Below are 22,451 nucleotides of genomic sequence, written 5' to 3' on the forward strand. Positions count from 1 at the left end.
CTCATTCACCACTATGTCATCCACACTGGGGAGAAGCCCTTTGAGTGCCTTGAGTGCGGGAAGGCCTTCAACCACAGATCATACCTCAAGAGGCACCAGCGGATTCACACTGGGGAGAAGCCCTTTGTGTGCACTGAATGTGGAAGGGCCTTCACCCACTGCTCCACTTTTATCTTGCATAAACGGGCCCACACTGGAGAGAAGCCTTTTGAGTGCAAAGAATGTGGGAAAGCCTTTAGCACTAGGAAGGACCTCATTCGGCACTTCAGCATCCACACTGGGGAGAAGCCCTTTGAGTGCACGGAGTGTGGGAAGGCCTTCAACCGCAGGTCAGGCCTCACCAGGCACCAGCGGATTCACAGTGGAGAGAAGCCCTATGAATGCATGGAGTGTGGGAAGTCCTTTTGCTGGAGCACAAACCTCATTCGACATGCCATCATCCACACTGGAGAGAAGCCTTATAAGTGCAGTGAATGTGGAAAGGCCTTCAGTCGTAGCTCATCCCTCACTCAGCATCAAAGGATTCATACTGGGAGAAGCCGTGTCAGTGTGACAGATGTGGGAAGAACCTTCACCAGTGGGCAGACCTCAGTCACCCTCCGAGAACTCCTGTTGGGAAAAGAGTTTTTGAATGTAAACACTGAGGAAAATCTTTTGCAGGAGAAAACACCTACCATGACATCTGATCGTACATACCAAAGAGAAACCCCACAAGTATCTTCTCTGTGAGAAAACCTGTCACGGATCATCAGTAGTTGTGTAAAGACGCATTGTAGAAATTGACCCAGCCTAGAGCCTTACTCTACATCTGAGAGTTCATCTGTGAGGGAGAGACCAGTGTTTATTGTGCACTAAGGAAAACTTGAGCTACGTTTTTCCCTTAGTTTACACTGTAGTGTTATCTCAGGAACTTTTATAAAAAGAAGGTGGAAACTTAGATGAAAAAATGGAATGCAAACACAGTTTCTTGGAGATTTCTCTGTCAAGGTTATGGCACTTTGTCATGGATCCCTTAGTTTACCTGGGGTCAGGGGAATGTTATCTCACAGGCACAGGGCCTTCACCCTTCATGTGTCTTACATGTACATTCATTGCTGTCTAGTAGTGGGAGAGTTAGACACTTGAGGACAGGTTTGTAAGTAGATAAAGATACACACGACACACGGGCACATTTTATTGCACCAGTTAAGACTGTTTCAGGCTTTGGTGTTTTAAAAAAACAAACAGTTCTTTTGGTGGTTTTAAACACCAAACATTCAGACTTTTTATTGATTCAAGCTGTTTGCTTAATTTCTGTAGCTATACGGTAAATCTTAAAATTGGGTAAAGTGAATACTTTGTTTTATTATTTAAATTAACTCAGCTTTCCTAGTTCCTTGGACCTCCCATATAAATCGTAGGATGCAAAAAAACCTTGCTCACGTATTTATAGAAATTGATTTAAACCTGTAGAGCAGTTTGTTTAAAAGCAACACCATGGGGCTTCCCTGGTGGCGCAGTGGTTGGGAGTCCGCCTGCCGATGCAGGGGATATGGGTTCGTGCCCCGGTCCGGGAAGATCCCACGTGCCGTGGAGCAGCTGGGCCCGTGAGCCATGGCCACTGAGCCTGCGCATCCGGAGCCTGTGCTCCACAACGGGAGAGGCCACAACAGTGAGAGGCCCGCGTACCAAAAAAATAAAAAATAAAAGCAACACCATGAACACAGTACATGGTATGGCATTTCATGTATCTAAGTAATTCTTGATATTTCATTACCATTTTATAATATTGAACAATACAGGTTCCGTACATTTTTGTTAGGATTTATGTCTGAGTTGTTGGGGTTTTGTTTTTTTTTTTTTAGTGATTTGTAAATGGCTTTTTTTTTTTTTTTTTTGGCCTCGAGGCTTTTGGGATCTTAGTTCTCCCACCAGGGATAAAACCCAGGCCCCCTACAGTGAAAGAGGAGTCCTAACCACTGGACTGCCAGGGAATTCCCTATTGGCATTGTTTTAAACTTTCATTTCCATATGATCTTTAGTAGTATACAGAAAGATAATGGTTCTGGGGGGTGGTATTTTAGTATCTTGCAGCCTTGGCTGAACTCAGTTCATTCTAGCCATTTCTTTGGATAGAATCCTTGTTATTTTCTGCATAGAAATGTCAACTGCAAATAGTTTTCTTTCTTCGTGTTTGTATATGTATCATTTCTTTTTCTTATGCAGTTAGCTAGGACTCCCAGTATGATGTTGAGTAAGAGTAGTAAGAGAGGACATCCTTGCCTGGTTTCTGATTTTAGGGGGAAAACGGTCAGTTTTTCATCAAGTACAATGTTAGTTGTAAGTTTTTTTTCCATAGAGTTTTCCTGTCGAGTCTAGAAAGTTTCCCTCTGTTAATTTGCCGAGATTTTTGTTGTCATGAATGAATGTTGGATTTTGTCAGATACTTTAGCTCCATCAGTTAATGTGATCATCTGGTTTTTCTTCTTTAGCCTATTGATATAGTGTATTACATTGAGTTTTGAATATTGAACCAGCCTTGCATCCTTGGAATAAACCCCACTTGGTTGTGGAGTATAAATTTTTTAATATATATTAAAGCATTCCATTTTATTATATTTTTTTGAGCAGGTTTTCCTATAATCTCTTGATTGATGATATGTAGTTGTCATTCTTTGTTTGCTTGTTTTTAACAACTGTCATTGTCTGGTTTTGGTGTCAGTGTGATAGTGGCTTCCCAAGTTCTGTTTTTTAGGAAGACTGTGTAATTGTTTTTAATTGTTGTTTTAATGTTTCATAACATCCTCCAGTGAACCACTTGAGCCTGGAGATTTTCTGGATACTTTTTAGTTACATATTATTTTATTTGATAAGTATGGAACTATTCAGAGTATCTGTTTTCATATTGGATAAATTGGATAGTTGGTCCTCTTCAAGGAAATGTTTCATTTCATCTAACTTTTCTTATTTGCAGACTTGTTGGGAGTATTCCTTTATTATCTTTTTAATGGCAACAGGGTCTGTACTTATATCCCATTTTATTCCTGATTTTGGAAATATGTCACCTCTCTTTTTAATCATTGTCAATCTTAGACATTTACCAATTTTACTGATTATTTTGAAGAACCAGCACTTTATTTTATTGATTTTTCTCTATTGCCTTTCTGGGTGTTTTTTTTTGTTTTATTTTGTGTTTGTTTTTTTTTTTTTTGGTCACACCATGCAGCATGTGGGATCTTAGTTCCCCGACCAGGGATCGAACCTATGCCCCCTGCATTGAGAGCACAGAGTCTTTACCACTTGCCTGCCAGGGAAGTCCCTTTACCTTCCTGTCCTTAATTTCACTGATTTCTGTTCAGATCTTATGATATCATATCTTCTACTTTGCTTTGGTTGTATTTTGCTCTTTTTATTTTTTGAGGGGTGCTAAGATTATTGATTTGAAACTTTTTTTTTCTTTTTTAACGGATCATTAAGTATTATAAAGTTCCTTCAGCACTGTTCCAGCCTTATCCCACAAGTTTTCATTACGATTTATTCAGTTCTAAATATCCCTTGATTCCCTTAGAGACTTCCTCTGACACCCATGTATTATTTAGAAGTATATTGTTTCATTTCCTACTGTTTGGAGCATTTTCTGGTATCTTTTTGTTACTGATTTCTTACTTGTTTCATGTCTGGTTTGTTTAAATTTGTTGAAGTTTGTTTTATGACCCAGGGTGTTGTATATCTTGTTCTGTAAGGCTTCTCAACGAATGTGTATTCTTCTGTCACTGGGTGAAGTGTCTATAAATGTCTGCACAATCCTCTTGGTTGGGGTTATTGCTCAGATTTTTTACATCCTTGCTGACTTTCTGTGTAGTATTTCTGTCAGTTGCAGAGAGAGGGTGATGAAGTCCTGAAGTACAATTGAGAAATTGTCTTTTCCTTACAAGTTCTGTAAGTTTCTACTTCATGTATTTCAAAGTTCTGTTGTTTGGTGCATACACATATAGGATTGCTATGTCATCTTGGTGTATTGACCCTTTAATCATAATAAAAGGGTTCATTTTCTTGCCTTTGAAGCGTACTTTATCTGATATTAGTATAGTCACTACTGCATTTTTTTAATTAATGTTTGTAGTTTATATTTTTCCATAATTTTTAACATTATCTACATCATTATATTTGAAGTAAGTTTCTTGTGACAGCATGTAGTTGGGGTCATACTTTTTTTTTTTTATCCATTTTGCCACTTTTAATTTGTAGGTTTAGATCATCTAAATCTAAAATAATTATTGATATGTTAGAGCTTAACTGTACCATTTTATTAATCTTTTTTTTGTGTGTGTGTGTTCCCTTTGTATTATTCCTCTTGTTTTCCAGTTTTTATTATTTGGGTTCCCCCCACCCCGTTTCCTGTGGGTTATTTTAACATTTTTTAGAATTCCATTTGATACGTCTGTAATGTTTTTGAGTATATATCTTAATTTTCTTTACGTATTGTATTATGTATACTTATCACAGACTGTTACCAGCATTTTAGCACTTTGATGTATAGAAACCTTGATTCCATTAGGTTCACCTACATTCCCTATTCTTAATATAATTGTTGTATTTTCTCCTTGTATACTGAGAACTATATTGGATATTGTAATTTTTGCCTCAACTAAGTTTTTTTTTTTTTCCACAAAATTCATGAGAAGCATAGTCTGTTTACCTCTACTTTTACCACTCCATTGTTGTTTCTCCATTCTTGAAGTCCCAAGTCTTCTGTTAACATTTCCATTCTGTTTGGCAAATTTCCTGTGGCCTTTTTTCTAGGGTATGTCTGCTGTTAAATGATTTTTCTTTCTTCATCTAAAAATGTCTCTATGTTCACTTCATTCCTGAAGGATATTTTTGTGGGACATAAGACTTGGGGCCCACAGTTCTTTTAGGACAAAAGAAAACATGTCTGTTTTTTCTTCTGTCCATCTCCTTTTGTCCAGCATGGTTTCAGATGAGAAGCATGCCTTTCAACCCATTGTTCCTTTATTTGAAAGGCATCCTTTCCATCAGGTGCTTTCAAAGTGTTTTTTATTATCAGTTTATGATGTGCCCTGGCATAGAATTTTTAGGGTTTATCCTGTTTGGTGTTTTCTCAGCTTTTTGAATCATGTGGTGTGTGCCCTTTGCCAAATTTGGGAGATTTTTAGTTATTTTTCAAATATTTTTTCAACCCCACGCTTTTTCTCCTCTCAGGGACTCCAGTAACGTGAATGATAATTCTCACATTCTTGTTCCATAGGACCCTCAGGCTCCCATCTTTTTGTTTCCACCAGTCTTTTTTTCTCTGTTCCTCACATTGATTAATTTCCATTGATCTCCCTTTGAGCTCACTGGTTTCTTTCTGTCTCATATATAATCTACTATTGAGCTCACCCAGTGAGTTTTCATTTTGGTTTTTGAATTTTCCAGTTGTTTGATTTCCATTTGGTTCTTTTATACATCTTCTGTATTTTTGCCTAGCTTATAATGCCAAAGAAGGACTCTGAGAAGACAGGCAAAACTGCATAGTCCAAAGTCATGGTTTTCTGGTGGTTTATCTTGGTGTTGGGATAGAAATCCAAAATTAACTGGAGAAATGAAAAGCCTGGTATCCACAAGAATTTCTGAGAACAGATCTTACAACTGAGATCTGTAGATTGTTCAGAGTTGTGTTTAAGGTGCCTGGATTCTCCGTGAATCCTACTGTCTTCTGCCTTGTTGCCCAAGCCAGACACACTTTGCAGCCAGTTTTTCATCATCACCCACATCCAGCCACTGTCCCATTCTGTTCTTTTTTTCCTAGTAGACACTCAGTGTATGTGTGTTCTAGTGAATGGCTACATGCAGCAGGGAATTTATGTTGTAATGTTTGGCTCCCTCAGTGTTTACACAAAGCTGTGTATATAGTTGGCACCTTATAGAACATATGTTGACCTTGAAGAAAATCTACACAAGCTTTTATGGCCAGATAGTAGTCATAATGAATGATTGTTTTGGGTCATCAAAGACCACCCTCAGTTTCAGTGATTTGCTGATTCACAGTACTCAGCATATTGTTACAGTCAACAGCTGTGCTGTATTACACCAAAACGGTGCAAAGCAAACTCAGCCAAGGGAAGAGGCGCAAGGACTGAAGTCCAGAGGAAACCAGGGACGATCTGCACTGGTCCTGTCTCAGGGAAGTCACACAGGACGGGCCTAATTTAAGTTCTATCAAGGAGTTAACAGCAATAGATTGAAATGTCTACCGGGGAAACTAATTAGAGACCCAGTGCCCAGGGTTTCTTGGGGACACTCTAGCACATACCAAATTCTAGACCTCTAGAAGGATAGATAGATCTTCGGCATTAAACCATACAGTTAAACAAAAAACTTGGGCACACTGAGCCACTCGTCACTTGTGGGAATGATGGGAAATCTCCCAAAATCTAAGGTCCCAAACCCCAGCCCTTGCAGAGGTGAACCTTGCAAGCTCAAGAGAATAGCAGTCTCAGGCTTGCTGTGTTACGTCTTCATAGTGACTTAAATGGTACTAAGATGCCGATTAATTCAGACTTCTGTAACAAACATTAAGCAAATACAGTTTCCTGCAACAAAAAGTGAGTCATAACTCTGAGGTGAAATTGTAAAAAAAAAAAAAAAAAAAATCTGTAAGCCAAAGTAGAACTTAACTAGCCAGGATTTAATTTAGTGATGACAAAGTACAGAGGCAGTCTGGTGACAAAGGACCTTATCTCTTCCCAGTATTAATATATGTATATGTATGTGTATGTATGTACACCACTTGAGGCCATATATATGTATATAAATGTGTATAGGCCTAATATATATGTATTTCTCTGTGTGTATATATATACAGATACATGGCTTCAAGTGGTCTGACTTGCAAATACACCCACTGCTTGCTTACCCTTATCTATAAAGATGTAAATGCCAGGTCAATTCTGTGTGTTCCTATAGCACGTAAGTCAACAATTTCTTGTCTCTTTGTTCCTGCTATTGATGCTGTTTGCCTCTGTCTTCAACAAAGAGAGAAATAAGGAATATGTGCATCATTCAGTGCACCTGACAAAGATTTAATTAAAGACTTCGTTTCAGGCTTAGTCGCGTCCATGATCTATGTGTGAGTTTCACTTGAAGAGAGTGGGAGCCGGTGGCTCCAGCGGGGAGGGCCCTTGCTGGAGACATGGTGCTGGACCCCTACAGGAATCTGGTCTCTGGGAGTATGTGCCTCTCCCCTTTGTACTCACACTCGGGCCTGCAGATGACCTTTCCTGTCTCAGTTGTGGGATGGGGGGTGGGGGGTGGCTCTGGAATGCTCAATGATGTCATCCTTGAGAGTTGAGGGTTAAAGATTTGTAACCTGCTCACAGGTAGGTTACACACCTCACAGTTAAAGGTCTAAATGGTAGATGGGCAACTTTGCCTCCCTCAGAGCCGTGTCAGTGCCATAGGCCCTGTGGCCAGACTTCCTGTTGGTACTTCCTGACCTGGTTCTTACCTGCTGGAAGACTTTTTAGAAAATTCCTGGCCACTCTCCTTCCCTTTGTTTTGGATATCCATGTGTTAAAGTATGTGCTTTTATTCTGAAGTTCTAACATTTGGGACCTTGCTGATCCTGTAGAGACTGCTCCTCCTAGAGCTAGCTGATTCCTCCAGATAATTTTCTCCACTGGGTGTGCCTTTCAAATGCAAATCAGCCATTCCAGAGCCCAGACCCCACAACTACTGCCTTTATCAAGTTCTCATGCTTCAAGACCCTTCCCTAGATCCCAGGAAACTAAGAACAGCCCCTGCACTCTGAACTGTGCTTTAATTATCCCAACTAGCTAATCCTAAACCTACTTAGCCTGCTTGCTTCCCCTGGCCCACTGCTCCCAGTGAAAGTGACAACGCACTCTGCCTACACTTCCGCCTCCATCCTTTTGCCTCTGACTCTAGTGCGTCCCCATGTGACCCTGTGGAGCATGGCGTGACCTCATCTTACAGAACTATTTCTTCAACGGCAATCATCTGTTGGCCTCATATCAGGATACTAAATCCTACATTTTAAAACAACGCCTGAAAGCGTTAACGAGAGGACAAATACTAGGAATATAACAAAGCAAATGAGGCATTTCCAGAAACCAGGGTGTCAGTGCACCCAGCCAGATGCAATCTTTAAATTGGAACGGTGTGGAGAGTCATGGACAGAGGAAAGAGCAATGCCAAGGAGAGGCTGTCCAGGTGGGCAAGTAGAAAGCAGGTATTCGACAGGCCAAGGTGTTCGTAAGATGCCACTTACGTCCCCCCCTGGTGTTTGTCTTTTAGAAAGATGGTTCCAGATTCCTTTCTCAAAGTCACACACTTCAATGACCAAGTGTGACTAACGGGGCCACAAATTCATTAATGACAACTTCAGATAGTCTTATTGTATGATTTCTCCAACTTTCTGAGACGTGAAGGAAGAAATGCCTTTCTGTGAGCTGTCTCCCGAGTCCTGCTACGTCATTTGTTTTCTTGTTCACCTTCTGGTTAACAGGCATCTTCATCACTTTCCTCCCTTGTCCCTTACGGCATCTGTAGCCACGTCATCTTTCAACCTCTCTGCTTATTATTGCAAGTTCTAGTTCCATTTCATGCGCTTGATTTTAGGTATAAATCTTCATACACATTTGATGTGCTCTCTTCTCACTTTCTCTCTCCTTGAAACCTGGAATCACACTTAAGCAATCGTCAACATTTTCCCCATCGTAGAGTCTGGGCAGCGTTTGCCGTGCCTGTGACCTCAGCTACCTAAAGCCTGTTTCTCATCTGCATGTTCTTTTGTCCTTCATCCTTTCTGATTTGTCCTCACACATTGCCTTGAGTGTCAGGCACCACTCTCTATCCCACATCTCACTTCTTTCTTCCTCCCTCTCCCTTTAACTGAGGAGTCCCCTTGGACCTATTTTCCTTTCCTTGCGGTTATTGCACTTCACCATTACCTCTTCCTCTATTTTTCTCCACTTCCCAAGCCTCCCTACCTTGTGAACCTCCTTGCTACAGTCCCACCCTCTACACCACTCTGGCCAACGTCGGTGGTGACTCCCATGTTTATAAAATTTAAGCCCTTGGGGCTTCCCTGGTGGCACAGTTGTTGAGAGTCCGCCTGCCAATGCAGGGGACACGGGTTCGTGCCCCGGTCCGGGAAGATCCCACATGCTGCGGAGCGGCTGGGCCCATGAGCCATGGCCGCTGAGCCTGCGCGTCCGGAGCCTGCGCTCCGCAACGGGAGAGGCCACAACAGTGAGAGGCCTGCGTACCGCAAAAAAAAAAAAATTTAAGCCCTTGTCTTTCTTGAGACTGAACTTGACCCCGTTGACCACTCCATTCTTGAAATACTCTTTTTCTTAGGTTCTGTAACATCACTCTCCTGGGTTTCTCTCTCCCTCTTTCTTTTTTTCTAACTTGCTAACTCATCCACTTCTAGTCACCCATTCAGTTTTGAAATTTCTAAATACTTTTCACAGGCCCTTTTCTCTGTGGTCTCTCCCAAGGCTTCATCTGCACCCTTGGCTTCAGTTATCTTCTTTACTTTGAACAAATTGAAATTTATTTTCCCAGTCCTGACTTATTGGAGCTCTAGACCTGAACCCCTGATTGTCTTCTTACTGTCTCCACTTGGATGTTTCAAAGATGTCTCATTCTCCACTTGACTTTTTAAAGATTCCTAAAATGGCTTCCACATCTCCCTGATTCTGATCCACTTTTATTGTTTTTTTTTAAAGAATGAGATAAGGCCATGTCTTTATTTTTTAATTTTTTAATCAAATATTAAGTTTTTTAAGTTTATTTTTATTTTTGGCTGCGTTGGGTCTGTTGCTGCGCGTAGGCTTTCTCTAGTTGCAGCGAGCGGGGGCTACTCTTCGTTGCAGTGCGCGGGCTTCTCATTGCGGTGGCTTCTGTTGCTGTGGAGCATGGGCTCTAGGCATGCGGGCTTCAGTAGTTGTGGCTTGCGGACTCTAGAGCACAGGCTCAGTAGTGGCGCACGGGCTTAGTTGCTCGGTGGCATGTGGGATCTTCCCGGACCAGGGCTCGAACCCGTGTCCCCTGCATTGGCAACAGATTCTTAACCACTGCGTCACCAGGGAAGCCCCTGATCCACTTTTAGTCTTGCCTCTACACTACGTGGCACTGTTTGGTTACCGAGGATAGAAATCCCAGGGGACTTCCCTGGCGGGCCAGTGGTTAAGACTCCAGGTTTCCACTGCAGAGGGCACAGGTTTGATCCCTGGTTGAGGAACTAAGATTCCACATGCCACGCAGCATGGCCAAAAAAAAAAAAAAAAAAAAAAAAATCCCTTACTCAGCCTGGTTACCTCTGTTTCCTCATCCCCCACATGCAAAGTTGCCAGTTTTGCCTCTTTAATGCCTCTCATCTATCCTTTTCTCTGTAATCCACCACTTCCTTCCTAGACCATAATACCATCATTTATCACCTCTAATTCTGTTTAATAATTAGGTCTTGTTTTACCCATGTTTCCCCTCCAATCCATTCTCCACAGTGTAACCAGAGATGAAACTCAGATTAGATGATGCATCTCACTCCCTGCTACCTGCCTAACACACACACCCTTAAAGTGTTTCATGACTTCCCTTAACTCTTGGGATACAAACCGAATCCTTAACATAGCCCGTCCATGGGGTCTTACCTGGTAAGGGATGTGCCTAATTTACTGCCTTTTCTGTTGCACATGTCTGACTGCTCTTCTCTCTTCACTTCCTGTTTCCGTTTCTTTTCATTTCCCCACCTGCTGAGGGGCTCTTCCTTACCCACTTTGGCTAGTGAGTGAGTGCTTTTCCTTCACATCTCACCTCAAATAGCACTTCCCTAGGGAAGCCTTTACCAGAATACCCATCTAGGTCATAACTTTTCTTTTTCAGGGAAACTTTCATGGTTCTTTGCTGCCCAAGACCACCTTCAGGCTTGGTGGTTTGCTAGGAGGATTCACTAGACTCAGAAAAGCTGTGATACTCATGATGACAGTTTATTACAACAAAAAGACACAGACCGAGATCACCAAAGGGAAAAGGCACGTGTAATAAAGTCCGGGAGAAACCAAGCACCCCTTCCAGGTGATCCCTCCCTGTGCAGTTCACAGGGACTCAAATTTCAGCAAAGATGTGTGACAATATGTTCAGTTATTGCCAACAAGGGAAGGTCACCCAAGCTTCAGAGTCCACAGATTCCTTTACTGAGGCTCGCAGCACCTAAGCGACCTACCATGGATACTCAGGATCCCCAGAAGGCAAAGATGTAGTGCTGCCTCAGGCAATACAAAGCCCACCCTTCATCATGAGTCACATTGTTAGCATAAATTATCTGGTCATAATGATACAGTGGGACCTACAGGCGTAAGCATAAAAATCACTCTCACTAGTCAAGATATTCCAAGGACTCAGAAGTGGTCTTCCTGGAGCTGGTCAAGGGCAAGTCCTTATTTTTTTCTTTCTTTTTGCCACACTGCACAGCTTGTGGGATCTTAGTTCCCCAGCCAGGGATTGAACCCAGGCCCTCAGCAATGAAAGCGCGGAGTCCTAACCATTGGACCACCAGGGAAGTCCCCCACAGGTACATTTTAGAACACGTTCAGGTGCATATTAGAACCTCATTACTATGGCTGACAAAGTTCTACCCAATTTGCCTCCCTTTACCACTCTAACCCCTGAAGATGCAGCTCTAAGCCACACTAGCCTTGCTTTTCTGCAAACACCCCAATACACTCCGAACCCAGGAATGTCTTTCTCAAAGACCCAGAAATCCATCTCTTTGAAATGAAGACATCAAAGGAGATAGCATCCCTACATCCCAGCTTCTGTGGGAGGGTAGGAGCCTAACTTTGACAGGCACCTTGCTCCAAGTAGCAAAACTACCTCTGTCATAAAGAATTGAGAAGTTAGTTTTCCCTTCTAGAAAGCTAATGTAACAGCAGATAGTCACCCCAATTACCAGGTAAATTTAGGATGAACTATGTGTAACAAATGGTGCTGTCAATACTTGAGAACTAATTATTGTTTGTTTGAAAATGTATGTAATGGGTTGTGTCTGTTTGGCTGTATGAAAGGGTGAGTTTTATTCTTTGCAATCTCTTAGCAACTGTGCTGTGCATCACATTCTGGTTTAATGCTTATACAATATTAAACATTTATTTCTCTACTGTCTTTTCGGAGAGGTTTTTCTGGGTCGGGAGGAGATTTTTTCCTTTTAAAATTGCCCCACCAATTCACACTATTACCTGTCTAAAAGAATTCAATTGCGAATGTTTTTGAAATTTCTGTGTATGCCAAACAAATAAATATGGGGGATGATTTTACTATTTGAGACCCAAAATGCAAACTGATTACTGGGTCCAACAAATACACTTGACCCTTGAACAAAAGGGGTTGAACTGCCTAGGTCCACTTAAGGCAGGTTTTTTTCAATAGTAAATGCTATAGCACTGCACCACTTGGGGTTGGTTGAACCCCTCCCTGGATGCAGACCCGCAGATATGGAGGAATCTCAAATACTGATAAGACAGGCTGGGACGTGGGACCCTTTGCTGCAGTGCTTGCACCTGGACAAACATCTCCTCCAGCAACAAAATACAAAGAAACTATAAGGGACTAAAAATAACTGCGTACGTGTGCAATTGGGGCAAATTATGAGCAACAAGATACAAAAAGACCAAAAACCCAACTGCCACTTCTGAGGAGCTGGGAACAGAAGCAGGGTACCAGGAGCAAAAACAGGGTACTGGGAGCAAAAACGGTATTGTGCATGCCCCTTGCACACAGCACCACCAAGGGGGTGGGCAGATTACCTAAGCCACCCATCCAGCCCCACCCCTGGGCTCACCGCGTTTAAGGGCCCAGCCTGCCCCCCTTCAGGGAGCGAGCCAGGGAACCTGCTACTTTTCTCCCTCCTGCTGCAGGAGTCTCAATAAAGCCTTACCTGAATTTCTCCTCAGGCCTCTTATCAATTTCTATTGATTAGGGAGTCCAAGAACCCTGGTGGTAACACTGAGGGCCAACCATAAGTTATATGCTGAAGGTCAGCGCCCTTCAACACCACCCCCCACCATCCCCCTTGTTCAAGGATCAGCTGTGCTGTAGTAAGTACATGAGACAGGAGGGCTGAATGCGGCTGTGGTCCGTGCCCCCACTCCAAGTGGCCCGGGCAGTCCTGGGCTGGGGGAGGCAGGTGTATTGGGGGAGGGCACACAAGCCACAGGATATTGGGGGACAGAGGCACAAATTTTGGGGAGCTCCACAGTGGTGACCCTCACATAAGCGAGTGACTGAGGAAGACCCTGGGGAGCGGCCTGAATAGGACACGCCCTTCAAGCTGGGGCCAGCTGGGCTGCACGTGGTTCTGGAGTTTGCCAACTGCACAACGTACCCCGGCAGCTTCCTGCGGTTGGTTTATATTCAGTCACACCTGCGTCACGTCACTGAGTTCGTTAAAGCAGTCACTCAGTCACGGATTTATATGTTTGCTCATGCATTCAGGCTTTTTGCATTACAGACTCTCCACACCCCTCCACCCTCTCTCCCCTTCCGGTTTCTGGCGCTCCCTCCTCTCGTGTCTTTCTGCCCCGGCTCCCGCCTTCCGGTCTCCGCGCCCTGCCCTCTCATTGGCCCAGCGCCTTCAGTCCCGCCCCCCAACCACGGGCGGAAGCTCTCATTCCTGCCTCTTCTACTGGGCACGCTGCCTAAGCCTTAGACATTTCAACCAGTGGGAGTCAACCAGGAACTACCCGCTCAGCCAATGGGGCCAGAGCACTTAGTATAAAGTGCCTGGCCCGCGTTGTCCGGGATCTTATCTAATTCAGTAGTGCGTCTGGTCTCTAGTGAGCCTCAGGGGAACCCGCGGGTGGTGCCCGCCCAGTGACTGCCCCGAGGCTGCGTGGGAGCAGGTCGGGACTGGAAGAGCCTCAGCCTGAGGGCTACCTCCTTCCTGGACACCCAGCTCCGCAGGGCTCAGGAAGGCGTCCTCCTCACCACCATCTCGTCTATGAGCCACCCGAAAACTGTGATGAAGTCGGGCAGTGCTCAGCCCGCAGGTGAAAGGGATAAGTACCAGGACCAGAGAAAGAGGGTTTAGAAGAAAGGCCTGGTGTCAGTTGTTGGGGGTGGGTGTGCACAGAAGAAAGTATTGACGTCTCTTTTCTTTTTTCCGTAGCAGTAGCAGGTCAAACGATGCCCAGCATCCCAACCACGTGAGCGCCTTTGTTTTGTATCTGAAAAAGGAAGGGGAGTGGGACCGAGGGATGAAGAGCAAGCTCCACGTGTGAACGTTGCCTCACGGGACTGACAGTTATTGACCAAACGCCCTGACAAGGCCCTTGAGAAGGGAGAGGGGCCCAGGGGGGGTCAAGTGAAAGAGGAAGGCGAGCATGAAGTTTCCCTGACTCTCCACCCACCTCCGAAACGGAGGCTGTTTTCCTTCTCTCCTATCAGGCGGCGCCTCACAATTGATGATTTTGAAATCGGGCGTCCTCTAGGCAAGGGAAAATTTGGGAATGTGTACCTGGCTCGGCTCAAGGAAAGCCATTTCATTGTGGCCCTGAAAGTCCTCTTCAAGTCCCAGATAGAGAAGGAAGGACTGGAACACCAGCTGCGCAGAGAAATTGAAATCCAGGCACATCTACAGTAAGGACAGTCTCTGTATGAGATTCCTGTTACAGGTTCTTGTTTTCTCTTGTTCCTGTTTCCTCTTCCATCTCTGACACCTGAACTCATCATTTCCCCCAATACTACCCCCAAATAGGCCCTTTGCTTTCACCTTGAAGATTTTTTTTTTTTAACATCCTTATTGGAGTATAATTGCTTTACGAAGATTTTTTTTCTCTGCAGTTCATTCCAGTCACACCATGTAAAGCTCCCTGTGTCAGACATCAGAATCTTGATGCCTGTTTCATTTTCTCCTCACAAACTTCCAGATCATGCTGTTACTATTCTGGTCCCAGCACAATTTGCCCCTTGTGTGACCAGTCACTTGTAATAGCAGCATGAACTGGGCCTCAGGGAGGAGTCTTGACACTTCCTCCTTCTGTTGCGCAGACACCCCAATATCCTACGCCTGTACAACTACTTCCATGATGCACGCCGGATGTACCTGATTCTAGAATATGCTCCAAGGGGTGAGCTCTACAAGGAGCTGCAAAAGAGCCACACATTAGACGAACAGCGTACAGCCACGGTGAGGTGGGAGGCTGAGGGCTCGGGTTCATGAGTTTACTATGGGCTGATGGGGGTCACTGCTTGTGGCGATCATGAGTATCCGGATTGCTTTTTTCTTTCTTTTTTTTTTTTTTTTTTGTGGTACGCGGGCCTCTCACTGCTGTGGCCTCTCCCGTTGCGGAGCGCAGGCTCTGGACGCGCAGGCTCAGCGGCCGTGGCTCACGAGCCCAGCCGCTCCGCGGCACGTGGGATCTTCCCGGACCGGGGCACGAACCCATGTCCCCTGCATCGGCAGGCGGACTCTCAACCACTGCGCCACCAGGGAAGACCTGCTTTTTTATTTCTGAATTTCAATCTATAAATTTTATATAATGACTCTTATATCCTACAACTTCACATTTGGATACCCTAATTACCCCCAGAATATTAATAAATTGTGTGTGTAAGTTTGGATTCTTTGGTTGTAAGCAACAGAATCTAAGTGTGCTGCTACCTTATGGAAAGAAACATGAAAGGCTCTACGGCAGTTCACTGAATAAATGAGTGGAACTGACTTAGAAATAGGAAGCAAGAGATTTTTGGGGGGCTCCAGATGGGAAATCACAGCAATAATCATCCCATGGCCAGCTCCGTTTCCAGACTGCTTTTTCTTTGCTCACACAGGTAATGGAGGAGTTGGCAGATGCTCTGACCTATTGCCATGAAAAGAAGGTGATTCATAGGGATATTAAGCCGGAGAACCTGCTGCTGGGGTTCAGGGGTGAGGTGAAGATTGCAGACTTTGGCTGGTCTGTGCACACCCTCTCTCTAAGGTAGGTCAGGTGGTGGCACCCTGGGTTCCAGTTAAGAATGATCCAGTTTGATTTATTTCACACGTAAGATCCGGATACAAGCCTAGGTTTGTATTTAAATACTACCTTTTTTCAAATGCCTATATTTAATGTGTATTTGTAGACTGAAAGAATGTGGTTCAACCATTTAACAGAGGTTAATCTCTGTTAACATATAACTTTACCAATAACTTTCCATGTAAATAAATTAAGAACCATTGCTCCGGGCTTCCCTGGTGGCGCAGTGGTTGAGAATCTGCCTGCTAATGCAGAGGACACGGGTTCGAGCCCTGGTCTGGGAAGATCCCACATGCCGCGGAGCAATTAAGCCCGTGAGCCACAACTACTGAGCCTGCGCGTCTGGAGCCTGTGCTCTGCAACAAGAGAGGCTGCGACAGTGAGAGGCCCGCGCACCGCGATGAAGAGTGGCCCCCGCTTGCCACAACTAGAGAAAGCCCTTGCACAGAAACGAAGACCCAACACAGCAAAAATAAATTAATTAATTAATAAAAAAAAAAAAAAAAAAAAAAAGAACCATTGCTCCATAGTTCCAGGAATTTTACTGTATGAATAAACCATAATTAATTTACTTGGTCCCTCTTGTTGTACCATCAGTTTGTTCCAAATCTTCCTTGTGAAAATATCCTGGATCGTAAGCTAAATAATTGTATGAAGAATTCTAAAATATGGAGGGACTTCCCTGGTGGTCCAGTGGTTAAGACTCTGTGCTTCCACTGCAGGGGGCACGGGTTTGATCCCTGGTTGGGGAACTAAGATCCTGCATGACGTGCAGCACCTCCAAAAAAAAAAAAAAAAAGTTGGTGGATCCCAGTACTTGCCTTCTTCAAACCTTGATCTGTATTGAACTTGGGTGTTTCCAAATTCCTGTGCCTGGGAGAGGGCTGCCAGGATTTCCTAGGGTCTCCTGTCTCATTGAAAGCTGGGGAAGGACTTTCCCTTGTACTGATCCTCTGCTTAGTGCCCCTTTCTCTGCCCTCTAGGAGAAGGACAATGTGTGGGACACTGGACTACTTGCCCCCAGAAATGATTGAGGGGAGAACATACAATGAGAAGGTGGATCTGTGGTGCATTGGGGTACTATGCTACGAGCTGCTGGTGGGAAATCCGCCCTTTGAGAGCCCCTCCCATAATGAGACCTACAGACGCATCCTCAAGGTGGGAAGGCCACACTCTGGGCATTCATGCGGGAGCTAGTCAGTGGGGGCTGGTGGGCCTGTGGAGCCCAGGGCACACACAAAGATTGTCTGCTAAGATCCCGAACAGTGCCTTGAATGGACCAAGGAAATTAACCATACTTCCCTTTCTTCTCTGGCCTCATCAGGTAGATGTAAGGTTTCCCCCATCAATGCCTTTGGGGGCTCAGGACTTGATCTCCAAGCTTCTCAGATACCAGCCCTCGGAGCGGTTGCCCTTGGTCCAGATCTTGGAGCACCCATGGGTCCGGGCCCACTCTCGGAGGGTGCTGCCCCCATCTGCTCAAATGGTTTCCTGAGCCCTGTATACCCCTAATCCTTGGTGATTGCTCATGGAGCACCCCTGGCTCTGGTATCTACTCTGTCTTTTGTTTCTTCTAAGATGCATCTTGCTAATTAATAAAAGCTGAATCATTTTGTACCAGGTCTTTATAGTTGCATGAGTTGGTGTGTGATCCCTGACCAGGGATTGAACCCACGCCCCCTGCAGTGGCAGCACAGAGTCTTACCAAGGAAGTCCCTAGAATCTTTATTTCTTGTAGAAACTGTTTCCCATGAGAGCAGCCCAAAATGATGCCCTTCCTGGGCCACAGGTATTGTGACTTAACGACTCTTCTTGAAAACAACTTACTACTTTATGCAAATAACCACCCTGGTGGTGCATAACCTACCACCTATCCCAGTGGCTCCTAGACTCAACTCACTTTCCCCATGTTTTCAGGAGTATGTCATTTGTAAAACAGGACACTAATCAATCCAGAGGTCCATTCTCTTTATACTGACATCCAGCATGGTGCCATCTTCAAGATAAAATGTTTCACTGCACATCAATGCCATCCAGTTCTCAAATGAATTCACTAGCACTTACGCGGTGTTGTCATATTGTTGCGTCAGGATATATCATCCCTGATAATAAATGTATCTTCAACCTCTTCTGAAATCATGTGCTCTGCTTGCAGCAATTTTGGGAGTTTTCTTGTTTTCTTCCAACATTCCCCTACATCCTTCTGTTGCACTTTTACGTGGCAGCTGCTCCCTTCATTTACAATAAGCTTGACTGCACCAGAGTAAACATCCAGACTACTCAGCGAGGAGCTCAAACATGTTTTCTGATCATTTCGGGCATCTTTTTCACTGCTGTGTCTCCTGACTAAAAACACTCCATATAGAGTTTACCCTGTTAATGTTACTTCCACCACCATGTTCTATACATTCTCCTCAGTGTGAAATGTCCAGCAGATGCAGGACCACATTCCTGTATGACCAGAACCACTAAGTAAATACAAGCTATTCAGCCACTCCACTCTCAGATGAACAGCGCTACCATTGCAGATCCATCATTTAAATGCTCCAAGGGAACTCCCTGGCGGGCCAGTGGTTGAAACTCCGCGCTTTCACTGTGTGCAGCCAAAAAAAAAAAAAAAAAAAAAAATGCTCCAAGACATTGGCTCATAGTTTTTTCACCTGCACCTTCAGTACTCCTTGGTTCCCCCAAGTTGTGTACCCTGTGAAGAGGCGGGTCTGTTTCGGGGCTCTGGGTCTCCTGTCTTTTTTTTTTTTTTTTGCCGTGCCTTGCAGCTTGTGGGATCTTAATTCCCCCTCCAGGGATCGAACCCAGATCCCGGGCAGTGGAAGCGCGGAGTCCTAATCACTGGACCGCCAGGGAAGTACCCCTGGGCCTCCTAAGTCGTTTACATGGAGGAATAGCGGCTCTGGAACGCGCTCCGCTGCCGGTTGTTTGTTAAGAAAAAACTACATTACCCAGAAGGCTGTGCGCCGTCCGCCTGTGGCAGGCGCTGGACCAATGACGACCCAGGGCGGGGGCATTTCCTGCGCAGGGGCGGGACTTCCGACCTCACTGGCTGTAGATGTCATTTGCGCGCGACTGTTCCGTCCACGCCAGCTGTGGGGAGGGGATAGCTGTTCTATGGCCGCTTCTAGTGCGCCTCTTCGCAAATGAGCAGAAAGGAGGCTAGGGCTCCCCTCCGCGCATTTGAGCGAGCGGTGAGCCTCCGCGCGATCGGCCACCCAGCCCAGGGCAGGGAACGGGTGGTGGTCGGCTGAGCCCGCGGTACCCGCTTCTGTCGCCGCCTCTACGGGCCCCGCTCTCTCCTCAGGGTCCCATGATGGCGGCGGCGTGGATGGACCCGACGCGGGTGAGTGGCCCATGTTTCTGGCCTTGCTGCTTCTCTTCTGGTTCGGAGAGGGCTCCTGAGCAGGGTGGAAGTCAAGAGAGGCGCTAGATTTCTCTTTGCAGTTGTGTTTCTGTACGACCAGTGGAGCTGGCTCGTCACTGACTTTATCTCCAGTCTTAGAACATGCGAGACTGAATATGCAAATGGAAAATAGACCGCGTATAAAAATAGAACTTTGACAAACAACCTGCCCCGTAATCCAGTCCCTTATCTACAATCAACAACCCAGGAGTCTAGCCCGGTCTAAGTCAGACTTGCCAGAAGCCAGATTCCTATCTCTAGAGACAGTCCAGGAAGAGAAACAGTGACTTCTGTAACATCGGCCCCAAATGGCCAGGACTTGATTAATAATCGACCCTTTCCGTAATCCTTGTCCTCACTTCCAACTTAAAACCAACCAGAGAAAGCCATCCATATGTGCGCCCTTAAACAATCGTAGAGGATGCTGTAGGATTACCTGCCAGAAAGTTTTAATTAATTAAGCGTATATCATCTGGTAGTCAATGTTGAAGCCCTAGTTAATTTTTCTATCCTTAACCTACCTGCCCAAAATGTGCCCAGTAATATGTTTATCCAGTACCAGAAATGAGTAATATTGCAGGGTTCCTATATATGAACCAGCCAATTTATTAGGAATTTCTAGGTCTTTAATTGAAATATTAACTCAAGAATGCTGTTAGGATGAAGCTAGAAAGCAGAGAGATGTGAGCACTGAAAGTGCAGGTGAAAAACCATGAGGCGATGTCTTGGAGCATTTAAATGATAGATCTGCATTGGTGGGGCTGTTCATCTGAGAGTGGAGTGGCTGGATTTTTTATATTTACTTAGTGGTTCTGGTCACATAGGTCCTGCATCTGCTGGACATTTCACATTGAGGAGAATATATAGAATATGGTGGTGGAAGTAACATTAACAAGGAAAACTATATGGAGTGTGTTTAGTCAGGAGATACTGGTGAAAACGATGGCTTAAGAGCTAGGGACTTAGTTGCTTTTAGACAACATAAAGCACTCAGCATGGGGACCAGCAGGTAGTAGGACCAGTGAAGCTCAGGTACTGCTGTTGTTAACGTTATTGGTATTACTGTTATCATCACTCACTCAGTCCTCTGACATCCTAGAGTCCTTTCTGTCTGCATCTCACAGTTCCAATGTCATTTCCATTGACTTGTGTCATTTTCCAATGGCTCCTGCATAGGAGGCTCCTCTCTCTTACACTGTAGGCATACCTCGCTTTATTGTGCTTCATAGATACTGTGTTTTTACGGATTGAAGTTTCATGGCAACCCTGCGTCCAGCAAGCGTTTCAGCATTCACTTACCTCGTGTCTCTGTGTCACATTTTGGTAGTTCTCACAATAGTTCAGACCCTCCACCTGCAAAAAGATTACAGCTCACTGAAGGCTCAAGATGATGGATAGCATTTTTTAGCAATAAAGTACTTTTTAAAAAAAATGTTTTCTTTCTTGCTTTTCAGTTTATTCCTTTTTTTTTTTTTTTTTTTTTTTTTTTTTTTTTTTTGCGGTACGCGGGCCTCTCACTGTTGTGGCCTCTCCCGTTGCGGAGCACAGGCTCCGGACGCGCAGGCTCAGCGGCCATGGCTCACGGGCCCAGCCGCTCCGCGGCATGTGGGATCTTCCCGGACCGGGGGAAGAAACCGTGTCCCCTGCATCGGCAGGCGGACTCTCAACCACTGCGCCACCAGGGAAGCCCAGTTTATTCCTTTTTTTAAATTTTATTTTTATTGGAGTATAGTTGCTTTACAATATTGTGTTAGTTTATACTGTACGGCAAAGTGATTCAGCTATACGTATACATATATCCCCTCTTTTTTGGATTCCCTTCTCATTTAGGTCACCACAGAGCATTGAGTAGAGTTCCCTGTGCTATACAGTAGGTGGCAATAAAGTACTTTAAAAAAAATTGTTTTTTAATTGTTTGGCTCCGTTGGGTCTTCGTTGCTGCGCACGGGCTTTCTCTAGTTGCAGCAAGTGGGGGCTACTCTTTGTTGCAATGCGCGGGCTCCTCATTGCGGTGGCTTCTCTTGTTGTGGAGCATGGGCTCTAGGCGTGCGGGCTTCAGTAGTTGTGGCTCTCAGGCTCTAGAGCGCAGACTCAGTAGTTGTGGCGCACGGGCTTAGTTGCTCCGCGGCATGTGGGATCTTCCCAGACCAGGGATCAAATCTGCGTCCCCTGCTTTGGCAGGTGGATTCTTAACCACTCTGCCACCAGGGAAGTCCCTAAAGTAATTTTTAATTAAGGCGTCTACATTATTTTTTTAGACGTAATGCTGTCGCACACTTAATAGACTGCAGTATAGTGTAAACATGACTTTTATATGCTCCTGGAAACCAAAAAAATCATGTGACTGGCTTTATTGGAGTGGTCTGGAACCAAAACCCCAATATCTCCAAAGTATGGCTGTATTGTATTATGTCCAAAGCGTTGTCCACCTCCCCTTCAGCCCAGTGCAGAGGAAGTGCCCAGTGATTAGGGCCTTGATCTTGCTGCACCTTTACCAGCGATGCAGAAGATGGGCTCTGATCCCATCCAACCATCCCAAGGCTAATGCTACTATCTCTGTTTGACATTCCAGGTGTCTGTGACCTTCGATGATGTGGCCGTGACTTTTACCCAGGAGGAGTGGGGGCAGCTGGACCCGGCTCAGAGGACCCTGTACCAGGAGGTGATGCTAGAAAACTGTGGGCTCCTGGTGTCTCTGGGTAAGGCCTTGCCACTTTGCCATGCAGAGGACCTGCCACCTCCTTTATCCCAAACTCTGGCTCTGTCTTGGCTGGTCAAGAAGGCCTCAGGAGCCCTCCCTCCCTCTTCCTCACAGCTTCAGTCATTTTTGAGATTCATCTCTTCCTGCCTGCTATCCCTGTGTCTCTTTGAATAAAGTTCCTTTTTGGCTCCTAGAAAATGATGGAAGGAAACAGGGGTGTATTGCAGAACCCAAAGGCAGAATTTCTTGTTGGGCCATATGATGGACTGATGTAGGAACTGGGAGCCACCAGGATTATGCCCTGACTTCTGGATCT

General features: G+C 45.0%; 1 protein-coding gene across 1 annotated transcript; it reads left to right on the plus strand.

Moving 5' to 3' along the window:
- The first annotated feature begins 14,004 nt into the window (after positions 1 to 14,004).
- AURKC (aurora kinase C) lies at positions 14,005 to 17,639 on the plus strand. The gene is made up of 7 exons (XM_079723227.1): positions 14,005 to 14,054; positions 14,174 to 14,210; positions 14,452 to 14,643; positions 15,055 to 15,193; positions 15,838 to 15,986; positions 17,006 to 17,180; positions 17,347 to 17,639. The coding sequence occupies exons 1-7, from the start codon at positions 14,006 to 14,008 to the stop codon at positions 17,515 to 17,517; spliced, it is 912 nt and encodes a 303-aa protein (XP_079579353.1). The 5' UTR covers position 14,005; the 3' UTR covers positions 17,518 to 17,639.
- Positions 17,640 to 22,451: the final 4,812 nt, after the last annotated feature.

This window comes from Hyperoodon ampullatus, assembly GCF_949752795.1.
Source record: "Hyperoodon ampullatus genome assembly, chromosome: 18".
NCBI lineage: Eukaryota > Metazoa > Chordata > Mammalia > Artiodactyla > Ziphiidae > Hyperoodon > Hyperoodon ampullatus.

What these genes read in the sequence shown, in the direction of transcription:
- AURKC (XM_079723227.1), top strand. Translation starts at nt 14,006, where the DNA reads ATGAGCCACCCGAAAACTGTGATGAAGTCGGGCAGTGCTCAGCCCGCA. An exon ending in ATGCCCAGCATCCCAACCAC is followed by an intron (nt 14,211 to 14,451) that starts GTGAGCGCCTTT and finishes CTCTCCTATCAG; the next exon opens with GCGGCGCCTCACAATTGATG. An exon ending in GTGCACACCCTCTCTCTAAG is followed by an intron (nt 15,987 to 17,005) that starts GTAGGTCAGGTG and finishes TCTGCCCTCTAG; the next exon opens with GAGAAGGACAATGTGTGGGA.